Source organism: Grus americana, chromosome 2, assembly GCF_028858705.1.
Source record: "Grus americana isolate bGruAme1 chromosome 2, bGruAme1.mat, whole genome shotgun sequence".
Taxonomy (NCBI): Eukaryota; Metazoa; Chordata; class Aves; order Gruiformes; family Gruidae; genus Grus; species Grus americana.
The window spans coordinates 1550181-1573245 of record NC_072853.1 but is presented as its reverse complement, the minus strand read 5'-3'; the positions used below and the strand labels follow the sequence as shown (position 1 = coordinate 1573245).

The 23065-nt window shown below is 48.5% G+C and overlaps 1 protein-coding gene across 2 annotated transcripts in view; it reads right to left on the bottom strand.

Annotated features, from left to right (window-relative positions):
- ZC3H3 (zinc finger CCCH-type containing 3) overlaps nucleotides 1–23065 on the bottom strand; it is a 182624-nt gene that overhangs the window by 40237 nt on the left and 119322 nt on the right. The window contains exons 5-7 of one of the 2 annotated variants that reach the window (XM_054815362.1): nucleotides 14562–14755; nucleotides 3212–3296; nucleotides 507–662 (exon numbers count right to left, since the gene is read on the bottom strand). In XM_054815362.1, coding sequence (XP_054671337.1) covers nucleotides 507–662; nucleotides 3212–3296; nucleotides 14562–14755 — 435 coding nt within the window. The remainder of the gene's footprint in view (nucleotides 1–506; nucleotides 663–3211; nucleotides 3297–14561; nucleotides 14756–23065) is intronic. The other variant, XM_054815363.1, reaches the window with a different exon arrangement.

The following is a 23065-nucleotide window of genomic DNA, read 5'->3' as shown; positions in this document are numbered from 1 at the left end:
CAAGAATCATGAGTGAGGAGGCACCCAGCGCAATAGTCGAGCGGCCAGTTGAAGAAGCACTTTTCACGCAGTCCGAAATTCAGTTATGCAACCCACTGCCATAAATATCAGGTACTAAAGAAAGGACTAAATAAATTCACAAAAAAAAAAAAAGAAAAAAAGAGAACTGCTGGCTATTACATGATGACGGCTGGTGGCAACCTCTAGCAGTTGAAACCCTAAGGCTACCAGACTGCAGGGCTTAACTGCCAGAAGCTGACAGGTCCCAGCCAGGAGAAAGAGCTCTTCTCTCTGTGCCTCGTCTTGTCCTCCTCCTGTAGGTACCTGCCTACCCAACAGTGTTGGGTAGGCCCTGGGCCTGACCCAGAACAGCTCTCCTCATGGTCTTAGATCTCCATTATTGGGTCATTTCCCTGGGGAATATCACATGAGCAAGTGCCAAAGCCAACCAATGGCCCAGTCCACTGTGATGGGCCAAAGCATGCGGTTCCTGTGTCCATCCATACCTGGTGCAGACGGCCACCTTCTCTGGGTCATGGATGTAGGGGCAGCTCTCCCCACGATTACACTTGCCGAAGCGGTTGTAGTACATACAGTACTCCTTCTTCTTTTTCTTCAGCTTGGCTTGACGAATGATGGCCAAACTCCGCTGAACAGCACGGCTAAACGGAGAAAGACAGACGGGGTCAGGTAACATCTCCAACTTCAACGCAACAATCACGTAGAGAAAACAGGTCAACAGCATTTGAAATAGAGAAATCCAAGTTCCACTTTGATGAGAGAGTGAGATATTCAGAAAATTCATGCCAGGCCATAAGCTCTTTTACGTCTTTTTGATTTTTGGCCAACTTTACCCTGAATTTTTAAAAACTTGCAAAATGTGGCCAATCTCCCAGGAAACATCTGCATTTGGTACAGAATTAAGCCCATGCAGCAGGACAGGTTGTGGCCAACTTCCTGGAAAGCACCTCTGCAGAAGACAACCCTGGGGAACAACAAAGCACCCAGGAGTCAGCCAAGCACCCTTGAGGTGATGACATCAACTGCATCCTGGACTGTACGAGCAGGACCGCAGCTGGGAGGATGACAGCAGGGATCTATCCGCTCTGTTTGGCACTTGCAAGACCACAGCTGGGCACTGGGTTGAGTTTGGGGCTCCCAGTACAACACAGACAGTGATGGATGGCAGTACGTCCAGTGGAGGTCACCAAGATGGTTGGGGCTGGAACACAGGACATCTGAGCAGAGGCCATGATCTGATTTTCTCAGCAAGGAGAAGGCCAACGGAGATCTTATTGTCCTCTGCGACTTCTCTGGGATGGTGTAGAGAAGGTGGAACCAGATCTTCTCTACCAGAGAGATATGTTGGAAGGACAAGAGGCTCTCTGGGGCAGGAGGAAGAACAGACCTCTCCAGAGATCCCACCTCCATGACCATGATTCTCTCCTATGCTTTTATGACTACGGAAAGAGCTTCTGGCAATTTTGGGGAACACGGTGAGGCACAAAACATCCTCTCCCGTGCTGGGCTCATGCAGCACAGGATGCAAATGCTGAACAACTTAGAGGGCATTTCAGCACATGTCCCTGCCAGCTGGCCTGCTGCGCTCCCCAGGGCTATTCAAGGACTTCAAGTGGGCACCTGCTTACGGACCTCAATGAATGACGGCCTACGTGACAGCCGCAGGAACACAAGGTAACACCAAACATCAGAAAAACTCGATATTAATTGCCTGGTACCACTAGAAGTTACTTAAGGATATCAAAAGTTGCTTAGCGCACATTTTCCATAAGCTTCCAGAAGAGGTAATTATCCAGCAGCTAGAGAGATGTATGGGACCAGGAGGACGAGGGGAAGTGTTGAGATCTGGGTGAATGCAACACCACAGAGGGCACATTTGATCTCTCCAAGCAGATAATTAGATGGTACAGCACGGTCAACTCAAGTTTGCAGAGGACACAGTGTTCCGAATGGGGGCAAACAAAGCCACTCGCCTTGGGTTCTCTGCGTAGTTGTATGCATTGCTTCCTTGGAGACTAAGGATAAATATTCATATATAATATTATTTTAATATATAAAAATATATATAAATATTATATAATATTGATGTATTTCCACAGTCTTGGTCCTCCTGATGTGGGAATCACGGGTCTAAGGGTCACAGTAGCATCACCCATGATAAATACTCACCCAAAAAAAATATTTTAGGGGGGAATGCCCATCTTCACCTCTATAATTATTGGTTGTCTGCAGCTCTCATGTTAAAATGAGATGAGAAAGCCTCACTGCAAATTGCTTCTTGGCACTTGAGGTGCTTCAAAGGCTAACGCCATGATACGGTATGATAAGCATTTTTTAAAAAAAAAAAAGAATATTTCTTCGCTGAAATGATGATACTGAAAAAAGGCTCTCCCATAGTCAACACCTCAGCTACTTGTGATACCTGGCCAGGTCACCAGCACGTTGACCCACACAGAACGCATTTGCAAGCTCCACTCTAGCACCCATTAATTCAGATGGTAGATTTTAAATTAGTTGATATTAGCAGTAGGATATAATAAAATATAGCTAGAATCTGGCATTATGTCTGTATACAGACATCTGGAACCGACACATTTCAGGAATAAATTTTAGTCTGCTACAAATGAAGAGGGACTTGTCTGCAAACCCTCATACTTAAGGACACGGTGATATGTGGCACATCTGTAGCACAAAAAAAAAAAAAAAAGGCAAGGAGAAAGCTGTCAGGGTGTTGAACAGCAGCAACGTGCTGTCTGTCTCCCATACAGGGTGCTCTCCATGTGGCAGGTTCCCAGTTTGTGGGTGGGACAGAGAGAAGGAAAACCTGCAGGTTTGCTGGGTTAAATTGGGATGGGCTTCTGAGTTGGGGGGAAAAAACCCAAAAATACCCCCTGAGAACAATACGTTGATTTAAAAAGGGACTTTCCGAGCAGGATTTGGCGTTCTTTGCTTGCAGAAAGGTGTTGCTATCTATTACTAACATCTCAAACCCTTTCCAAGCAGAAATCGCGTCTTTCTGCTGAGCTTAAAACCACCTCGTAGCAGAGGACAGGAGAAAAGCAGCGGCCAGAGCTTCGCCGAATAAACAGCCAGTTAAATAGCTGCGTCTCAAGCTTCTGACGCCCTCCTGGGCATAAATCACGTGCAGCATCCGGAGGGGAGCACGCCGTTCCTCCCTGCGAGTACAGACCTGGCGATGTATCGGCTCGTAGCTGATCTGTTCAAGCAGCCAGATGGAGAGGAGCCAGGACTGGGCGTACAATGCAACCTCGCTGCTGGAAACAGAAAAAAAAAAAACAAAAACACAATTTGCTCAGAATTGAGAAATTTTGCAGGAATTCACGCAGCTCTCAGTATCTTAGATCCACAAAAATGATCACAGGGATGGAAAACCTCTCCTGTGAGGAAAGGCTGAGAGAGTCCAGGTTGTCCCAGCCTGGAGAAGAGAGGGCTCCAGGGACACCTTACTGTGGCATTTCAATACTTAGCGGGGGGCTTATTAGAAAGATGAGCACAGACTTTTTAGCAGGGCCTGTAGCGATAGGACAAGGTTTAAAACTAAAAGAGGGGAGATTCAGACTAGATTTAAGGAAGAAATTTGTTAAGATGAGGGTGGTGAGACACTGGATCAGGTTGCCCAGAGAGGTGGTAGATGTCCCATTCAAGGTCAGGTTGGACGGGGCTCTGAGCAACCTGATCTGGTTGAAGATGTCCCTGCTCATTGCAGTGGGGTTGGACTAGATGACCTTTAAAGGTCCCTTCCAACCCAAACTACTCTACAATCCTATTGCATAACCCAAAGCAAGCAGCTCCCAGAGCCCAGATGAGTGAGGATGTTCTTTATGGACCTCCATGTTGCCAGCACCTCCGGACCAACCACGGCAAAAGGGTTCCTTGCCAGCTCCGAAGGACGCGATGCCAAAAAAACCCCCTCCAGGCAACTCGCACGCTTGTGTTATCGGTCCAGCAAATTTCCATGCTTGGCTTGGCTGCTTCCCGCAGCCGGCCAGGGAAGCCCAGCGCCTGCCTCCGATACGTGCACGCACATAATTAAATTATCCTTGACTGGTGTAGGAAAGAACGAATTGAAAATAAAGGCTGTATCTCAGCTTTCCAGGTGGTACGAGAGCGGCTCAGTCACTCACCTGCCAGCCCGGGCGTGTTGGGGAGTGAGCGAGTGGAATTTGATAGCGCGGCACCGCGCTCTCCCCGCGCGCGAGCTGTCACTCGGGCTGCCGGCGTCGGCGAAGCCCCATCTGTTCCCTCTGCAAATAAAAGCGCTGGCGCAGGCGCGATGTTGGCGCGGGCGGCACATGCCTGTCGATCAGAGGCATTGAGCAAGCTCCGTGCAACTCGCCGGCAAGCGCGTTCGAGCTTGCCACAAGCTCACTCAAGCTTGCCGCCAGCGCGTCGAGTATCGACTGGGCATTTGAGCCACCTCTGAGCGGTTTTTTTTTTTTTTTTTGGCTTCCCCCTGATAGGAGAACTGCCTCACTGTAGGAGCATCTTTTCAACTAGTTTTCAGCGCTAAAATGAACGCGCATCAACTTCAGGTCGCTCTGAAGATGCCGCAGAGCATCTCTTAGCAAGGACGTGGGTTAAGAGGTCAGCGCGCTCGAGCAAGGTTGACTTCCCAACTGATGTAGGGAGAAAGACCCAAATTAAACTCTGACCATTAGGGTAGGGATAGAGCATCCCTCAGCCTTCCGCAATTATGTTTAATGCTCCTTAAAGCAAGCTCAGCAGGACGGGCTATACCAGGAGCCGGCTCCCCAGGGCAGCAGACAATCTCTCTAAATATTTAATACCCGGGTATAAAAGCGGATTCTCGGGGACGAGCGTGCCCCTGTGCTCCTGTGCCATCCTTTTAGTTAAGCCAGCCTGACAACCACATCTTGGCCAGAGAGGAGGAATCACTAAAGAAATAAAGAGATAAGTAAAAAAATAAAGGGCGCAACAGCCGCATGCCGTTGGTTTTTAATTTATGTATAGCCAAAATACATCCGTGGCATAATGTTTGGGGGTTTTTTTTGCCCGGCTTTTATCTTCTGGCGAGAAGTCATGCTATTATACACGGACAGGCAACGCGCATCTCCCATTACGGGCTCTCACTGTGAATTAACTCACAGCCTGGAGGCAGTTTAACCACCCGAGAGCCGGTCCCATCCACAGCAAAATCCGAGTGAGACGCCTCCATCCAGCGTGCCGACCAGGTCTGGCAAAGCATCAGACTAGCAGCTGGCAAAGAAACCCTTCATCCACGCTTTCCCACCGCCTAATTGCTCATCCCGAGTGCAAATCCTCTCCGAACTATTAGAAAACCACCTAAATATTTACCCGGGAGGAGACAGCCCAGCGGCTGCATAACGCTGCTGGTTAAGAAGCTTCGTAATTACGCATTTTGCCGTCGATTGGGATTTACGGAGGAAACTCAGGCTCCGGCGCGACGGCATTTTTAGAAGCTTTTGCATCATGTAAAAAGAAGTTTAAATACAAGCAAGGCTCTGCAAGCATCAAAGCAGCAAGGGAGGAGATGCAGGAGAGCGGGTTTGATGGCTCAGATCCTTAAGGAGGTCCAAGGAGCCCAAGTTTTAATTTTTTGGAGTGGTTACTGACTCGGGATGCCCAGTTAGAGCTGTTACCAAGAGATTTGCATTAATAAATACAAAGCATCTGATATTTTGCAGACAGCAGATATTCAGGGTGTTATCAGTATTATCAAAGTAACCCACGGGGTGTGAAACCAGGGCTGAGCAAAAGACACCAGGGAAGTGGATAAAGGTTAAATATAAAAATTAGGAGCTGCAATTTGCTGCAGTCTGGACTAAATTAAATAAAAAGCCAAAATGATGCCCCCAGGGCTTGACTCTGATCTCTGGGAGTCTGGTTTGGTCCAGACACAACACACTTTTGTTTTTCAGGACAGATGCCAGTCTCGAATCTGTCCTCTTTTTATCCCCAGTTGTGAGAATCAGTGTCCGGGACACAGCGGTGCTGTCGGATCAGGAGAGCGACTTGCACATTCCGTATCACGCTTTCCTCTATATTGCGAAAGTCCCTCGCTGCAGAGATTTAAATAAGTGGCATGGCAAGTTCCTCCGCTGTGCACGCTCAAAGGCAGCGGGAACAACGAGGGGAGGAAAAAAAAAAAAGATGGAAAAAAATAAAAGCTGCTGGGGAGAGCATCAAGAACTGCACATTAAGGGCTTTTTATCTGATTACACACAGCACGGCGGCGTCAGGCTTGATATTTTATACCCTGCATAAGGGACAGGTGTTTTTCTCTCTCTGCTTTATTATTTTTTTTTTTTTTTCCTTCTTAATGATTTAGTCGGTTTGAAGCACATCATCTGTAAGGAAATACACAGCCCGTGCAAACGGGGTTGTTTCTCTTAATGCATCATCCCAACCTGACACTGCCTGCTCCGGCGGCTCTCGGTGTTATCAAGCGCGAGCGTCGAGAAGTGATTGTTGTACCTAACCCAGCCATGAGACTCGGCGCGTCTCTCCGGAGGGAGCGGGAGCTGTCATGTTCATTAAATGCATGATTACAGCTATGATTAATAGAGGGGGCTACAGCCTAACTCTTTTTTTTTTTTTTTTTTTTCCCCTGCTCCTCTGAAGGAATCCACAGTTGAGCAGTCCCACGGTGTTTTCCGCAGCATTCGTCTCCCGTTTGAAATTCCAGCTTTTGATGGAGAAGGGCAAAGAGCCACAATTTATCCCTGCCAAAGGCTCCACAACCACAAAATATATTTAAAACGAGTGGGTCGGATGCTGCGCCCCTCCACCAACATCCATACGTTAATTAGAACCTTTTATTTTCATAACCCCAAAAGATATCTCAGGGCTTGAGGGTTCCTCACCTGCAACCTGGTCCTTCTCCAGGGAAAGGCTGGCAGAGATTTGCCTTGGTAGCCCAGGAACCGCGCTCGGGAGCAACAGTCGGTACTTTCCAGGATGCCAGCACGGGGAGCAGGATGCTTCCATCCAGCTCCACCACCCCTGCTTCAGTTCCCCCTCACCCAAGGGTTTGCGAGGCAACAAATGCACGTTCAAAAAGGACGCTTGAAATTTTCCTTTGCGTTGAAAATCGGCTGCAAATATTGCATGGAGGGAACGCGGTTAATTATTACCTGCTTAATTATTTAGGAAGGACTTTATTGTTCCTAGGGCACAGCTCAAGGACCGGGACTTCATCATGCGGAAAGGTCTGTTTGTGCATCATTTATTTTTTATATGGTGGAAAGACCGTAGAAAACAGAAATAACCTAAAAAAAGGGAGAAATTACAGAGCCGGGGTGCGCCGGGGCCAAGGGATGCGCAAGAGGGTGAGAGCATCGTCAGGGCGATGGCCTGTGCAGGTCACCCTCCTTGGGGACAGAGGAAACCGCCAAGTCCATTGCTCCCCAACTGCTTCAACTGCCCCAAATCAAGGATAATTTAAGGAAATCTTACACAGGGAGGGAAACAACCAGGGCTTTGCTCAAGCAACCTCAGCAGGCAGACAATCAGTTCCACCAGCCGACGCTCCGTCTCGGGGATGACTGTAACGGGGTCATCCCAGCTTCCCGTTCTATTTGCTCATCAAGAGAAGGGGTTTTACCGTTAGCGGCGCTCGCTTCTCCTCAGCCTGTTTCACGCATGGCCTCGGCACCCAGGAAACGGCTTCCTTGAACCACGCCGGCTCCTTTAATAAGTGCCATTATAACCCCGCTCCGCCCGCCGCGGCGCAGGCAGCCTACTTCGGAAACAGCCAAGCGATTCATTTTGCAAGGCTCTCCTTTGCTTTATTGCTGAACAAAAAGTTTTGAGGCTGGCACTTGGGGAAATTTATTTCTTTAATTATTATTCATTTAAGTGGGTTCCACTGTTTCAGATGATCAGCACTAGCAGCTGCTGGGGGTAATTTATTTTACTCACCGGACAGCAGAAGCCCTCACTCTCCGGAAGGTAACAGCAAAAGAAAGGATGAGCTGCCACTACACGAGCAGAGATTTTCACGCTTTCCTGCCTGATCGCACCCCAGCTCCTAACAGGAACGTGCATGTCCCTGGGTCAGGCGGTCACAGGTGTTTTATTAGGGAAGCAACCTTTAATTAATGAAGCATGCTCTGGGTTCGATGCTGTTGTAAGAGCCTGGAACGGCTGCTGCGGAGCATCTCTGCAAGCTCTGATCTACACCGGTGCTGGATCCAGCGGTGCTCCTCAGGGAGATCAGGTCCCTGCCTGCCAGCGCCTGCAATCCCAAAAATCACGGGATTGAGCTCAAAAGGGCTAAGAGATTGAGTAATCCCAAAGCCAAGGAATTGGGATTGAAGGGGTCAAGGGATTGAGCTATCACAAAACCAAGGAAGTGAGCTCAAAAGGGGCCAAGGGATTAAACCCAAAAGGGGTAAGGGATTGAGCCATCCCAAAACCAAGGAATTGAGCTCAAAGGGGCCAAGGGATTGAGCACTCCCAAAGACGAGAGATTGAGCTCCAAGGGGCTGAGCACAAGCGGGTTCCAGCACAAGCACCACCAAAACCAGCTGAAACCTAAGAAAAGCAGCGTTCTGGCTTTCGCTGTTCTCACAACTTAGTGCATTGAGTTGGCTTCTCCTCCACCAACTTCTTCCTTACCCTTCCACCACTTGGTCCCAACACATTCAAGGTCTTTTGCAGAAAGAAGGCAGGAAAGTTGAGGCCACGACAGGCAAAGAAGTACTGCAGCTTGGGATGCTCCCCCGCACCAGATGACCTGCTCTAACAGCCGTGGACCAGGGGAAAAGGCAAAGCCCGGCACGCTGGGGCAAATGCTCCCTAATTCCTATTTGACCACCTGCCTTAAAAGTGCCACCAAGCAGAGGTGGCACAGGATGGGTGGTGGAAATGTTCCAGTCTTAAATCCTTCCCTTCTTTTTAAAAAGCCAAGCAGCTCAGAGAAGAGAGCATCGTTCACGCAAGCCCTCAGCTGGCCCGACAGCGGCGTTGAGCACTTTATCATCCTTGCAAATGCGGAAAGTGCGTTTCTGCGGCGCTCAGCACTTCTAAAATTAGTTGGTAAACAAGAAGCCGAGAGTGCACTTTCTTCCAACGCGTGGCTCCTTGCGCCGTGGTTATCTTCCTCCTCCTTTCGCCAAGTGCGGAGTTCTCCCACCACATCTGAAATTGTGTTCATGAGCATCACTCATCCATCTCCAGCGTGATGCAGCAGAGGAGCTCGCATCTTCAGTCTCCTCCACTGTGGACTAAGATGCCGTCGCAGCAGAGTGGGGAAACTGAGGCAGGAGGAGATGTTACACAGCAGCGTGGAGGGAGGGAGCGCGTCTAGATGCAGGGAAAGACCCTCAGACCTGGAGGACCGAACTCAAACACGCGTTTAGAAATAATTTGCTCCTCTGCGGTCAGAGCCACGGTCACAACTATATCGGGAGACACGTGTCCGCAACTCAGGAGAGCTTAAAGCTCCTCTTAAACCTCCACCTTTGAGAGCTCAGCAATCATGGGTCAAGTAATCCAAGGCTCTGGATCCTATAGTTGCAGAGAAAAATTGAAAACCATCAATAAATAAAACCATGCTGTTGGAGGAGCTGACTGCCACCCACGAGCATCCCTCCAGCTGGCCAAGCCCAGCCACGCCAGCGTGTCCCCAAAGCCACCAGCCTTTCGTCACACCGGGACTCCCGCACGCTTCCCAGGAGGTAAAACCTCAGCTGAGGATGAGGAAGTTGTGCAGGTGAGGATTTGTCCAGGGAAAGCTGCCTGGACGCCGACAAAACACCACCGGAGCCAGCCCCGGCTCAGAGCGTGCAATACCTCTCACCACGGCGGCGGCGGCTCGTGCCTAGATTGGGGTCAGGGCTGCTTTCCGGACAATGTCAAACCTTAATTTGGTTTCTGCTGCTTTCAATCTTGTACAGGGCTGTGGTTTTTTTATTTATTTTCCTTTTCAAATTTCTTTGTAAAATGGTATGTTGCCAGGACCTTTTGCATCTTTCTCCAATTTGATGGAAATTCCTCAAGTGTCTGAATAACATCTTAGCAGCTGTAGACAGAACGAAGGAAAGGTTTGTTGTGAGCGAGCTCAATTATTACGCTTGCTAAATTAATTGCAATGTATCGAATGCTTTCCACACCATCCCGCTGCCTATTTTCTAATACTTCTGCAAAGTGAAAAATATATCGCAGAAATACTATTTATCTCAGAGGTAAAGAGCTTTTCTGTGTCTGATATTGCATCTTCATCCTGCACGGGGACGAGGAGTGGGTGCTCGAGCTCCTCGTTTGCAGCTAGATGTTTTCTTCTCAGCCTCTTCCATCTTTGCTCAAGCGGCTGGGTTATGGTAGATCTGAGTTCACCGGTTGGCTGGGAAGGCAGAAAGTCTTTTTATTTCTATATTTTCATCTGCAGTGTTTGGGAGACAAGCGTAGAACCTGCAGCAAGCCCTTTGGGAGCAGACCCACACGTGTGATGAAAGCGCAGTTCTCAGCAGCTTCATGGACCACTGCGATGCCCCAAACCCACGAACTTCTCCAGGGAGTTTCTTTATGCTCAAAACACCTTCAGAAACTTTTCCTGGGTTTGCAATGATGCTTTCCCTGTCTCCGAGCCGGGTGTCCCCCATGCTGCACCACCGGTAATGAAACAGGTTGTGGATGAGCTGTGGCAAAACCCCTGCTCTTCCCCTTGCTCCGGGAGATGGATGAGTTGCTTTATTGCTCCTGACAGCCCTGGGATTGACGCCGATACAGCACCGGTACCTGCAGGACGTGTATCCAGGACCAAATTTTAACTCACCACCAGCATCCATCGGTAAGTCACCCGGTGGGGATGATACAACAGCGTGGGTGGATCAGCTGCAGCGACCAGCATCACACTTCTTATTGTAGTCGGGCCACGAAGAGACAAAATACCAACCCAATAAATTCAGGCAAACAGCAGAATTATAACCCACCGTAAGTAAACTCCAAGCTATTAAACTGTCAGGAGCGTTTCCCGTCTCTCTGCTACCCCAAACACACAACGTCTGGCACTGGAAGGGAAAGGAAAAGCTGTTTTTTTCATCTTTTAAATAAACTTTGTCAAGTGTTGAAAACACGGACTGTTGAGTATACGTGTGAAGGCTCGTACTCGATGAGCACACACAAACCTTCCGCCCTGCCAGCCCCAGTTATCGTAAAGCAAGAGACACCGATATCTGTTGAATCCATCCTTGCGAAGGAGGATGAATTATGGCAAGAGCTGAAAGATGGCATGAAAATACTGACACACACCAGTTACTAGGGCTTTATGGTTACAAACCCAATGTGCTGCGTGGCAGGGGGAAGGAGACTACAGCAAAATAAGAAATATCTTAAAAAACCCAACTAGATGGGTTTGTATTTTATAGGAAATAACCCTGGAAGGGATCTTCTGTCCCAAAGTGGGACTAATTAAACCTGTTTCTCCAAATGAGACCTCATTAAATGACACTGTACCAGTGGGGAAGAAAAGATGGGGGGGATCACATCTCCTCCGTGCCCCATCACCCTCGATAAAGCCACGATGGGGAGCAGCTGCCCAGCAGGTCCGATCCGCTGACCTCGAGACAGTTGCACATCTCCATGAAAGTCTCATTATTTTAAAAACTGAGATCAAAAAGGGGAAAAACTATCCACAAAAGCATCCGGTGCTTGCTGGTGCACGCTCATCCTACGCCTTTTATCAAATCTTTGGGTTTTAAAGCTGCTTTAGGTCACCCTCTGCAAATTCAATCCCTTGAAACTCACTGCTGTTTCCTTGCAAGGCTCAAGCCCCAGGGTTTTCCCCATACCCAAAATCCACCCCCAGCAAAACCCCAAGAGCAATGCTGATGCCTCAATTTGCAAAAATCCTCCCGTCATACCTTCGGCTCAATCCCTCTCCCAGAAACTGCGCTCTGGGCTGGCATTTCTCCACTTGGTCCCAGCCCAGAGGTGGATATTCATGGACAGGCTGAATCCATCAGCCTTTGCCGAGTTGCCAGTGCATAACTTTGTTCTTTCCCAGTGGCCAGACAAATTTAGAGACTTTCTTGCACTTAGATAAATGGAAAAAAAAAAAAAAAAAAAAGGAGAAGAAAAGTCTGGAACAGGCATTTTAAATATGGCACATGCAAGATCTGGGCTTGGGAAAAGCTGCCTCGGAAACGCTGGTGCCCGAACAGCAGCAGAAATAGTGCTATAAGCACCGTGGTGGGCAGTTAACTCCCACCAACTCCCAGCACTTAAATTAAAGCCACCAATGCATGGACTGGAAATTAGGCAGCGACTTGAGTCAAGTCCACCTCCTTGCTGCAAGGCAGGACCTACTCTACCTGTGTCCTTGCCAAACAGAAGTTCATGTAACCTGTTCTTTAAAAAGTCCCAATAACGGAGATTTCAGAGTCAACCCAGCCAACTTATTCCAGCACTTCATGATCTTCATCCTTCAAAAGCTCTCCCTGAACCCCTTAAACCAAGGTTAAGTCCCTTGGTTTTTGGCTGACCGGGGAGAAGACATCCTTCCTTTGCTTGGCAGCTCTTCGTGGATCTGCGGACCTGCAGCTCCTCAGTCTCCTCCTCTTCAGATTGCGCAGACCCAAGTCATCCACTTTTCCAGTCTCTCCAGCCATCACTTCTCCCCTGGACCCTTCCCAGTGGTCCAAATCTGTCCTGAAACCCAGCCCCAAAACCAGACCTGCTCCATCTAAAGTCTTCCCTGCCAACGTCTTGGGGGTTTCACCCCTTTTCTTGTACTCCAGCAAGATGTTTGCTGCCTTCGGTGACAGCTTCAACCCCCAGGGACGGTGTTCATGGCAGAACCACCCTCGAGCTGGTTTTGTGCAGCTGATTACCGTGATTCAGACACTTTGAAGAATCCCACTGCCGTTAGCAAAGCTCTTGAAAAAATCCGACATCACGGACACCAGGCTTTGCTTGGTCTACAGACCCCTGAGCTCACTTTATGGCCTTTTATGCCGCGCTTCCGAAGGCTGATCCTTGCCCGTCTTCTTCCAGAAGCAGCACCAAAGCCAAGGATTTAACAGCTCACAGGTAGGACTGCAGACTTCAAAACAAGCCGTATGGATGCACGCTCACGAGCGTGCACGTACCTATTTGCAGAGCCAGCAGCAAGGAGGACTTTGCACGTTAGTCACCGAAAATCTGTCCTGAGCAGAGCTGAGTTGCAAAACCACCAGCAAACCGTTCCCAAACCGCTCCCGAGCATCCCTTTAATGCTCTCAGAAGGGAGATTACCCGAAAGCGATGCTCCATCGGCTCCGTGCCCCCTCGGCCACCATAGCATTCTCATCTCTGCCATCATCTGCAGGTCTCTTTATTTCCCATCCCTGGCTGCCCGGGGCAGCTAATCCGCTGTTTACACCAAATCTCTGCCCTCCTCCCCGCCAGCGACGATGCACAGTACGGATTTATCACCACGGGTTGTCCCTCTCCTGCCTGCCCCTCATTTCCTCTCTCCATTTTCTCTCCAACGCCACTTACCGACTGCGTGCGAGCGTCAAGGGGGAGTTATTTACCCTTTATTGAGATGTTGCTGTTTGCTCCTAATTTTCCTTGTGCTTTTTAAACTTCCCGGAGCTGCTCTGCTCTCCTGCTGATGGGATTTTTGTGCTTGCACAAAGCTCCTTCCCTCTCTAATCCCGGTTCTTTGTGAGTTTAAAACTACCCAGGACGCCCCATAACACTCACGCGAATCGAGGTGCAGGCAGTTTCGGAGGCTGTACCTCTCAACGACACTGTGCTATTTATCGCCTCTCTTCATCCACTTTCCCACCATACATCAAATGACTTCGGGATTAAATTGCTTCATTTATAGCATCATCCATGAACACACTTGTCTCTGCACCCTTTGTCTTTCCAGCAAAGAAAAACAATAGCACAAAGCCATTGGCTTTGCCTTTCCCAGCTTAACTGTGCCCAAAATTTGTCAATAAAGAAGTTACAGAGCAAAAATATTTGACCCCAAGTAGAAACTCAAAAAGATTCTTTAAGCACAGTTAAAAATTTGGTCTTGCCTAAGAGCCACACTTGAGGCATCAAGTACAAGAGGAGCTGAAAGACAAATTTAATTGAAGCTCAATGTGAAGCCGGTAACTGTGTCGAAATGCCTGTTTCATAGTTATCCGCAGAATGATCCTCCCAGCTTTTCTTAGGTCAATATTGAATGTAATTTGATGAGCATCTCAAATACGTTTAACCTCGCAGTGCCGTTTGAAGCTGCCCAAGACTCTGCTCAGGTTAAAAAAAAGAAACAAGTTTAATGGCATGTCTCTACAAGCTTGAACTAAGCCTGAGTTAAGAAAAACCTCAATTTCCTTAAACCTTTCATTTCTTCTACGTTATTTTCCCTTCAGTGCTACTGTAAAGCAAGAAGAGCTGGGGGATGTGCTCCGGCACCGATGGGATGCCCGTTACCTTTGCGTTTGGGCTCCTGTGAGGCCAGAGGATGAGTTGCAACACGTGGGCTGGGAATAAGCAGCTAAAAGCCGACCTCAACAGATTTTGGACGCAGAACGGGACAAATTCTTGCTGCTCACCTGCTCTGCCGGGGCTCTTGGTGCTCAGGTCTCTGCCCCGGCCAGGGGTGCTGGATGTCTTGGAGAGTTTATTCGCCGATACTCGGTACATCACCCCACCGATGCAGCGATAGCCTTTGCTCTTCCATCTCTGCTGCACGTGTTGGGACTTGCCACCCTGAGGCGACGGGCGCGTTTGGTTTAATAGCAGGGATCTGCGAGAAAACGATAAAGTCAAGTCAAGCCCAAATTCAGGGAGACATTGCAAGGAGCTGCCGCTTCGTGAGCAAAACCTCGACTGCCTGAGGATGGAGATGATGCAGGGAAGAATCAGGGATGCTCTTGCTGTAGACGGAAGAAAAGTTCTGATTCCCTGTGGTCTACACCAAAAATACCCAACCCTCAAGGATTCTCCTTCTGGTACAACAAAAAGCCATGTCCCAGCTCACCCACGGCAACGCCGCAGGAGAAGAGACCGTGCACCGAAGGCCAGGTCCCCACCCAACCATAGCCTGCTAGGACACAGCAAAGGTGTTTGTCCCTAAACTCTGCAGATATTTGCCATCGACCACAAAGCGATGTGGTGGCATGGCTTCCATCCCCACTGCTGGTACGTGCTTCTTGATAGCCAGCCTGGTGCATCCGGAACAGGATCCAGGTGAGACCATGAAGCCAGGGCTGATGCTTCATCTCACGCCCTTGGCTTGCAGCTCCAACCCCAGCAGCAGACAGAGGAAAAAATGTGGATGCAATCCCACCAGGAACGCGGGATTTCCCCTGAGCTTAACCAAGTTTTACGGAGCGCTACAGGCTTTGGTATTTTTGGTATTATTATTCTTATTACGTATTATAAGTTTGATATTATTTTCCTCCCTAAACCTGGCTTTTGCAAGGGTTTTGCTACATCCCTGTGTGGGATGAGTTGCTGTCCCCCATCTATCACCTGGAGTGGATGCTGGGACACGAGTGAGGTTGACCGGACAGTGTTGGGGACCCTCCTCCAGCTCCTCATCTCTCCCCTACATCCACAAACCCTGCAGCGAGGCAGCGGGACGAGGCAGGAGCTGCAATCCTGTTAGTGCCACCCGTAAGGTTATTCTGAAGGATCAGTGTGGTGGGTTGAACCTGGCTGGATGCCACGTGCCCACCAAGCTGCTCTATCACTGCTCTCCTCAGCTGGGGAGGAGAAAAATATGAATGAAAAGTCTCATGGGTTGAGATAAGGACAGGGAGAGATCACTCACCAATTACCGTCACAAGCAAAACAGACTCGACTCGGGGAAATGAATTTAATTTATTGCCAATCAAATCAGAGGAGTGTAATGAGAAATAAAACTAAATCTTAAAATACCTTCCCCCCACCCCTCCCTTCTTCCCGGGCTCAATTTCACGGAACTTCCTTCAGGAGCAGACTGCTCCAGCATGGGTCCCCCACGGGGTCACAAGTCCTGCCAGCAAACCTGCTCCGGCATGGGCTCCTCTCTCCATGGGGCCACAGGTCCTTCCAGGAGCCTGCTCCAGCGTGGGCTTCCCACAGGATCACAGCCTCCTTCAGGTGTCTCTACCTGCTCCAGCGTGGGGTCCTCCACGGGCTGCAGGTGGATATCTGCTCCACCATGGACCTCCATGGGCTGCAGGTGGATATCTGCTCCACCATGGACCTCCACGGGCTGCAGGTGGATATCTGCTCCACCATGGACCTCCACGGGCTGCAGGTGGATATCTGCTCCACCACCATCCTCTATGGGCTGCAGGGAGACAGCCTGCCTCACCATGGTCTTCTCCACGGGCTGCAGGGGAATCTCTGCTCCTGCACCCTGGAGCACTTCCTCCTCCTCCTTCTTCACTGATCTGGGTGTCTACAGCATTGTTTCTCTCACATCTTCTCACTCCTCTCTTCTGTCTGCTGTTGCACTGCAGTTTTTTTCCCCCTTTTTAACTATGTTATTCCAGAGGTGCTACCACCATCGCTGATGGGTTTGATCTCGGACAGCGGTGGGTTCATCTTTGAGCCGGTTGGCATTGGCTCTGTTGGGCATGGGGAAAGCTTCTGGCATCTTCTCACAGAAGCCACCCCTGCAAGCCCCTGCGCTACCAAAACCTTGCCATGCAAACCCAGTACAATCAGTAAGCTCTTAGGTGACGCCTTGAGGAGAAATATGTCCTAGAGGGGCTCATCTGCCACCAAAACCCGCTCTGGTTCATGACCCAGCATCTCCTGCTCCATCTCACCTCCCTCCCAACCTGTGCGGAGCCACCCAGCTCATTTTCATACAGACGCCGTTATACAAACAGAGCCGTTGCAGCCAAATCACATCTCCTCAAATATCAGTCGTCTTCCCCATTTAGCGTTAATCCAAACAGTAATTTGTTTATGCAAATTAGAGCTCTAATTTTGTATTAGTCCAAACTACGCTCATAATGCTATTAGCAGAACGTATATAAACCGCGCATTACTGGAGAATATCTGTAAATTAAGACCCCGCTATCCTATCAGCAGAATGCAAACCCTGGAGAGCATTACCTTTAAATGAACATGTGCTGCAAAGAAAAAGGGAATTGTAAAATGTAATAGTTACAGTTCTTCGTGCTTAGCGTGACAGCCTATTCATTTCATCGGGCTGTTGCTACTGGCTACCAAGCTCGGAGAATTGCTGCCTGGTTTTTGCAGAGGGGATGGGGATTGCACAAAGAACCGGCTGCCCTGCTTCCAGTTTCCCCAGGGCTTGGTCCTCATGAAACTGCCCTGGAGAGGAGCATCAAGTCTTAATTTTTACAAAACCAAGTTACTTGCAAAGAGTCGTAGCAGTGGCGTCATTGCCTGAAGGTAACGATGACAGGAGGGACGCTAGGGCCACCCATGGACCAGCCAGCAGCTCACAGCAAAGCTTTGCAAGTCCAAGGTTACAGCCAGCGTGGGCTGCAGATGTGGAGAAAGGCCTCATGGCTGCAACGGTGGCCTGATGTAGCCAATAAAAATGATATCAAGTACCTAATGGCCAGCAGGTCAAGGGAGGGGATTCTGCCCCTCTACTCCACTCTGCTGAGACCCCCCTGCAGTGCTGCATCCAGCTCAGGGGTCCCCAGCACAAGAAGGACGTGGAGCTGTTGGAGCGAGGCCAGAGGAGGCCACAGAGATGATGCAAGGGCTGGAGCACCTCTGCTCTGGAGACAGGCTGAGAGAGTTGGGCTTGTTCAGCCTGGAGAAGAGAAGGCTCCAGGGAGACCTTAGAGCCCCTTCCAGTCCCTGAAGGGGCTCCAGGAAAGCTGGAGAGGGACTGGTGACAAGGGCAGGGAGTGACAGGCCAAGGGGAATGGCCTGAAGCTGCAGGAGGGGAGATGGAGATGAGATGTGAGGCAGAAATTCTTCCCTGTGAGGGTGCTGAGGCCCTGGCACAGGGTGCCCAGGGAGGTGGTAGATGCCCCATCCCTGGAAACATTCAAGGTCAGGTTAGCTGGGGCTTTGGGCAACCTGATCTGGTTGAAGATGTCCCTGCTCATTGTAAGGAGGTGATCTAGATGACCTTTAAAGGTCCCTTCTGCCCCAAACCATTCGATGATTCGAATAAAGGTTTCGGAATAGCAAAGCACCGCTACAAAAACACAGAAAAACACCAATGAAAAGTTGCCACTTGAGATATGAGGCCTGGATATTATTTCATATATCTGTATCTATGCATAATTGTCCTGGTTCTGGCAGGACAATAATAGATATATTTTATATATATATATATACACACATGACATATGTTATATATTTAAAATATATCTATAAAAACCTATAGGTATAATTGAATATATATAATTCTATACATATATTATCTATGTATTACAGTTATGTACAATAGTTAATGGATGATATATCTATATAGCTATATGTCAATATTTAGAATATTATTGAATACCTATATTGAAATATATTACCTAAAGATTATATATAATAACATATACTTATATATAAAAATCTATTTATTATTACCTATCTATCAATTACCTCTAGGTATTATTGAATACATACACACTAAATAAATATCTTGAATTTTATATATATTCAAATAATATCTAGAGATATTCAATAATATCTAGAGATAATGGATAGAGATACAAGGCCAGGATAATATTGCTATTTTTAGTATTTTATATAATTCAGATATTATTGAATATACATTGAATTATATATACAGTAGTATCTAGAGATGACAGATAGAATACCAGGGCTCAGTAGCGGGGCCAGTGCTCTTGAATAGCTTCATTAATGATCTGGACGAGGGGATCGAGTGCACCCTCAGTAGGTTTGCAGGCAACACCAAGTTGGTGGGGAGTGTTGCTGTGCTTGAGGGTAGGAAGGCTCTAGAGAGGGATCTGGACCGGCTGGATGGATGGGCTGAGGCCAGCTGCATGAGGCTCAACAAGGCTGAGTGGCGGGTCCTGCACTTGGGTCACAGCAACGCCAGGCATCGCTACGGGCTTGGGGCAGAGTGGCTGGAGAGCCGCCTGGTGGAAAAGGACCTGGGGGGTGTTGGTCGACAGCGTGCTGAATATGAGCCAGCAGCGTGCCGGGGAGGCCAACGACATGCTGGCTTGTATCAGAGACAGTGTGGCCAGCAGGACTAGGGCAGTGATCGTCCCCCTGTAGTCGGCCCTGCTGAGGCGGCAGCTGGAATACTGTGTTCAGTTTCGGGCCCCTCACTACAGGAAGGACGTTGAGGGGCTGGAGCGTGTGCAAAGACGGGCAACGAAGCTGGTGAAGGGTCTGGAGCACAAGTCTGATGAGGAGTGGCTGAGGGAACTGGGGCTGTTGAGCCTGGAGAAAAGAAGGCTGAGAGGAGACCTGATCGCTCTCTACAACTCCCTGAAAGGAGGGTGTAGCCAGGTGGGGGTTGGTCTCTTCTCTCAAGTAACAAGTGATAGGACAAGAGGAAATGGCCTCAAGTTGCACCAGGGGAGGTTTAGATTGGATATTGGGAAAAACTTACTCACAGAAAGGGTTGTAAATCACTGGAACAGGCTGCCCAGGGAAGTGCTTGAGTCACCATCCCTGGAGGTATTTAAAGCACGTGTAGATGTGGTGCTGAGGGACATGGCTTCAAGGTTGGACTTGGCAGTGCTTGGTTTACAGTTGGACTCGATGATCTTAAGGGTCTTTTCCAACTTAAAGGATTCTCTGATTGTATATAGATATCTGTATCTATCTATCTATTTATATTATCTATAGAGAATAGATAAGTCCATATATTGAATATAAATGGAATTGTATTTATTCCTTAATATATATTTTCATATATATAGAAATATAACTAAAATAATATCCAGGCCTCATATCTGGAGACATCTCAACCCTAAAAACCACAGCGCACCAAAGCTACACCAACAGCATGCTCCGAATAAGCAGTTTTTCCTATTCTTGCATGGATTTCAGTTCTCCTTGCAGATCCATAATCGACCTGGGCTTCACACACCCAAAATCCTCCCCACTTCTCCAGGCACAGGTACACATCCCTGAGCATCGCTTGCTACCTCTCCAGCTCAGGGGTTTTTTTCTGACTCAAACAATAACTTTGAGAAATGCGCTACTTTGGAAAAACATCGACGGGATGCAAAATTAAAAAAATAGAGGAAAAACCTCACTTCTTATGGCTGTAACATGAATAAAATCCAACCAAACCCAAGTCGTGCGCAGCCCCGAGGGCTCACACTGGCTGAGCCTAAACAGCGCTGGTTTAAGTACCAGTTTAAGAGCTTGGCTAGTTGAATCTCCCAAATCCTCAGGATATTTATTTTCTCGCTTTGCTGCACTCGCTCAAGCCGTTGAAGTGGTTGCACACTCTGGCGCTCCTTGTTCAAAAGTCACCATTTATCAAGAGTTATTACCCGGTGGCATCTGACCCCTGGTATGTGAGCAGAGAGCAAGCAGGTAGCAGCTGCCGAGCAAATAGCAACAGCTGCAGATTATAAAACATTTTATACTTTTATAAAGCAATATTAAAAAGAAAAAGCCAGTGTAAGAGGAGCGGAGCAGCGATGTGCACAGTGGCACTCTCCTCTCTGGCAGTCCTTAGGGATGGTCAAGCACCAAATGTGAGGGACCACAGGTGCCGTATCTCCCGTTATGGACATTCCCGCTGGGATTTTTCAAGGAATTTGACAGAGAGCGTTAAAAAGCATCATGCTCCGTGAAGGGAGTGGGGCTCAACCTCCTCCAATTTGTAGTCACTGCATTTTTGAGGTAGAAAAATGACCATCTAGGTGGCCTCCAAGCAGAGCTTCTGCAGAACATCTGCTCAGGCTGCCAAAGCCCCAAGTGCCACCGGACTGAAGTCTCAACCAGGGGCTCAGCTTGACCATCTCCATTTCCACCTTCTGGGTGGTGGAAGGGTCCAAGTAGGGATGTCCCCAGCACCCTCAGCCTCCATGAAGGCTCTGCACCAGCCCAGCTCCTCACTTGGAAACCTTCCTATCTAAAAAGTCAACGTTATTGGGGATTATACCCCCTGCAGGGTGCGAAGGGTCCCAATAACCCACCTTAAAGACCTCCCCAGGGGGCTTCGCTATTTGTATTTGTATTTCTATTTCTATTTCTTCCCCTTTAATCCCAGAGGCTGCCTCCTCTGCCCTTCCCCAGAAACTGGAGGTGCAATTTTGCAGAGGGGTAAGCCCAGGGGATTCAGCTGGCGGCTGGTGGGACCCCTTGCCCATAGACGTTCACGCAATCGTGGGAGTCCCGATGCAAACACAACGGGAGAGGTGATGCCGTTCACCAGGAAATGCTGGTGATGCTTCACAGGGAATTTTGGCAGCTGAATGCACACATCGGGTTCAGCTTTGGCCACATCTGTTATTTATAGAGTATTATTTATTAGAATGCTTATTATATTTATTATTTATTATATTAATTAGAATATTTATTATATTTCTGTATATTATAGGAGCCATAAGAGATTTAAAATTGAAGGTAAAATATGTTTTATATCAAAAAATCATGGTGGAACCTGAGCCTATACAGAAGAGCAGGGGGGAAACTTAATTGTCCAACCTTCACCCGTAGGAAACCTCTATTTTCCTCTTAAGCCAAGTTGTTGCTCCAAGCGGTTGTGTAGCCCCAACACAACCGCCAGTGTTTGTCCCCCTCCCTTTTAGTGACATCCGACCCAGCGGCCGTGGGGAAAAGCCACCGGCGAGGCAGGCGAGGGGAAGGACGGCTGTAACGGAGGGCAAGGAGCCACGCCGAACGCCCCGTCGCTTTTCATTGGCGGTGGTGTCACAGCTCTCCGTTGAATTGTTACCCTAATGGAAAGGACGGCCTTTGGAAATGAACTGTATTGAGAAAAGAGGATAAAATTAATGAGATAATAGCCAGGCCAAGGACCTGAAGAATACGCCGGCCCCTCGACACGAGGGGCTTGTAATTCCCTTTCTGCCGCACAAGCCCGTGGATCTAAAGAGTCCTCCCGTCCATCCAGAAGGCCTGCTCCGGCAGGAAATTTCATTAACGCTGGAAAATAGGAAAGGTATTAAGCGTGGATAATGAAGGCCAGAGTGTGAACAGTGCCTTAAGATAGTCTTCTTTCTAGCCTTTGTAATGGGAGGCATGAACTTTCCCTTCAAATCCATTTCTAATCCATTTGAAATACTACAGCAAATTATCTTCCCTTCAGCCCGAAAGCGGCCAGCCAATTTACTTCGAATAGAAGTGACAATGCTACAGAATTTATCACCATAACCTTGACTACACAAGGTTGAGGGTTGTCTTTCCCCCACCCCCAGGGTGGACAGGGGAAGAAAAATTTTTAATGAAAAGGGGGTAGAGGAACGCTATAAAAATGTTTAAAAACAGCATCATAGCTCTCGGAGATCTACCACCAACACTGGGCCAAACACGATGGGAAAATCACAGTGTCTTGCGCTAAAAACGTTACGGGTGGAGGTCTTGGGCTGATAAAACACTCTGTACATTGAGATCTGGGCTCTTCTCTTGCATCTGTCAAAGTAGCAGCAACTTTGTCTGAGTCTGGTGATGTCACGTTGGTGCTTCATAGAAGTTCACGTTGACCAAGTCTGATTTTTCTTCTTCTCTTTCCCATGGTTAAACACCAAGCTGCTGAGTCCCTCCTCCAGTCTTCTCTGCTTGACTGACTTCACGTTGCTTGGAAAGTGGAAATGCTGAGTCCTTCCTCCAGCTTCTTCTGCAAGACCAACTTCACATCGCTTGGGAAATGGAAATGTTTCTTCCAACAGACCGGTAAACCCAAAGCAAAAACTGGACCAAGAGGGAGAAAATGGCTCAGCAAGACAACGAGGAATCAACCGTTAGTTGATGCCCAGCTCAACGCGCCTTCCTTGCCTCCAAACACAGCAAAGCTTCTCAAAATGGAAGAAAACCACCAAAACTTCAGCCTGGAGCCAGCAAGTGATGCTACTGAAATATGCTCCCCTCTTAAACAGCTCAAAAAAAGCGAAAAAAAAAGGGAAATTTCCAAGGCAATGTGGAAAGTGAGGCTTAGCGACAAGGACAACCCATCCTGGCA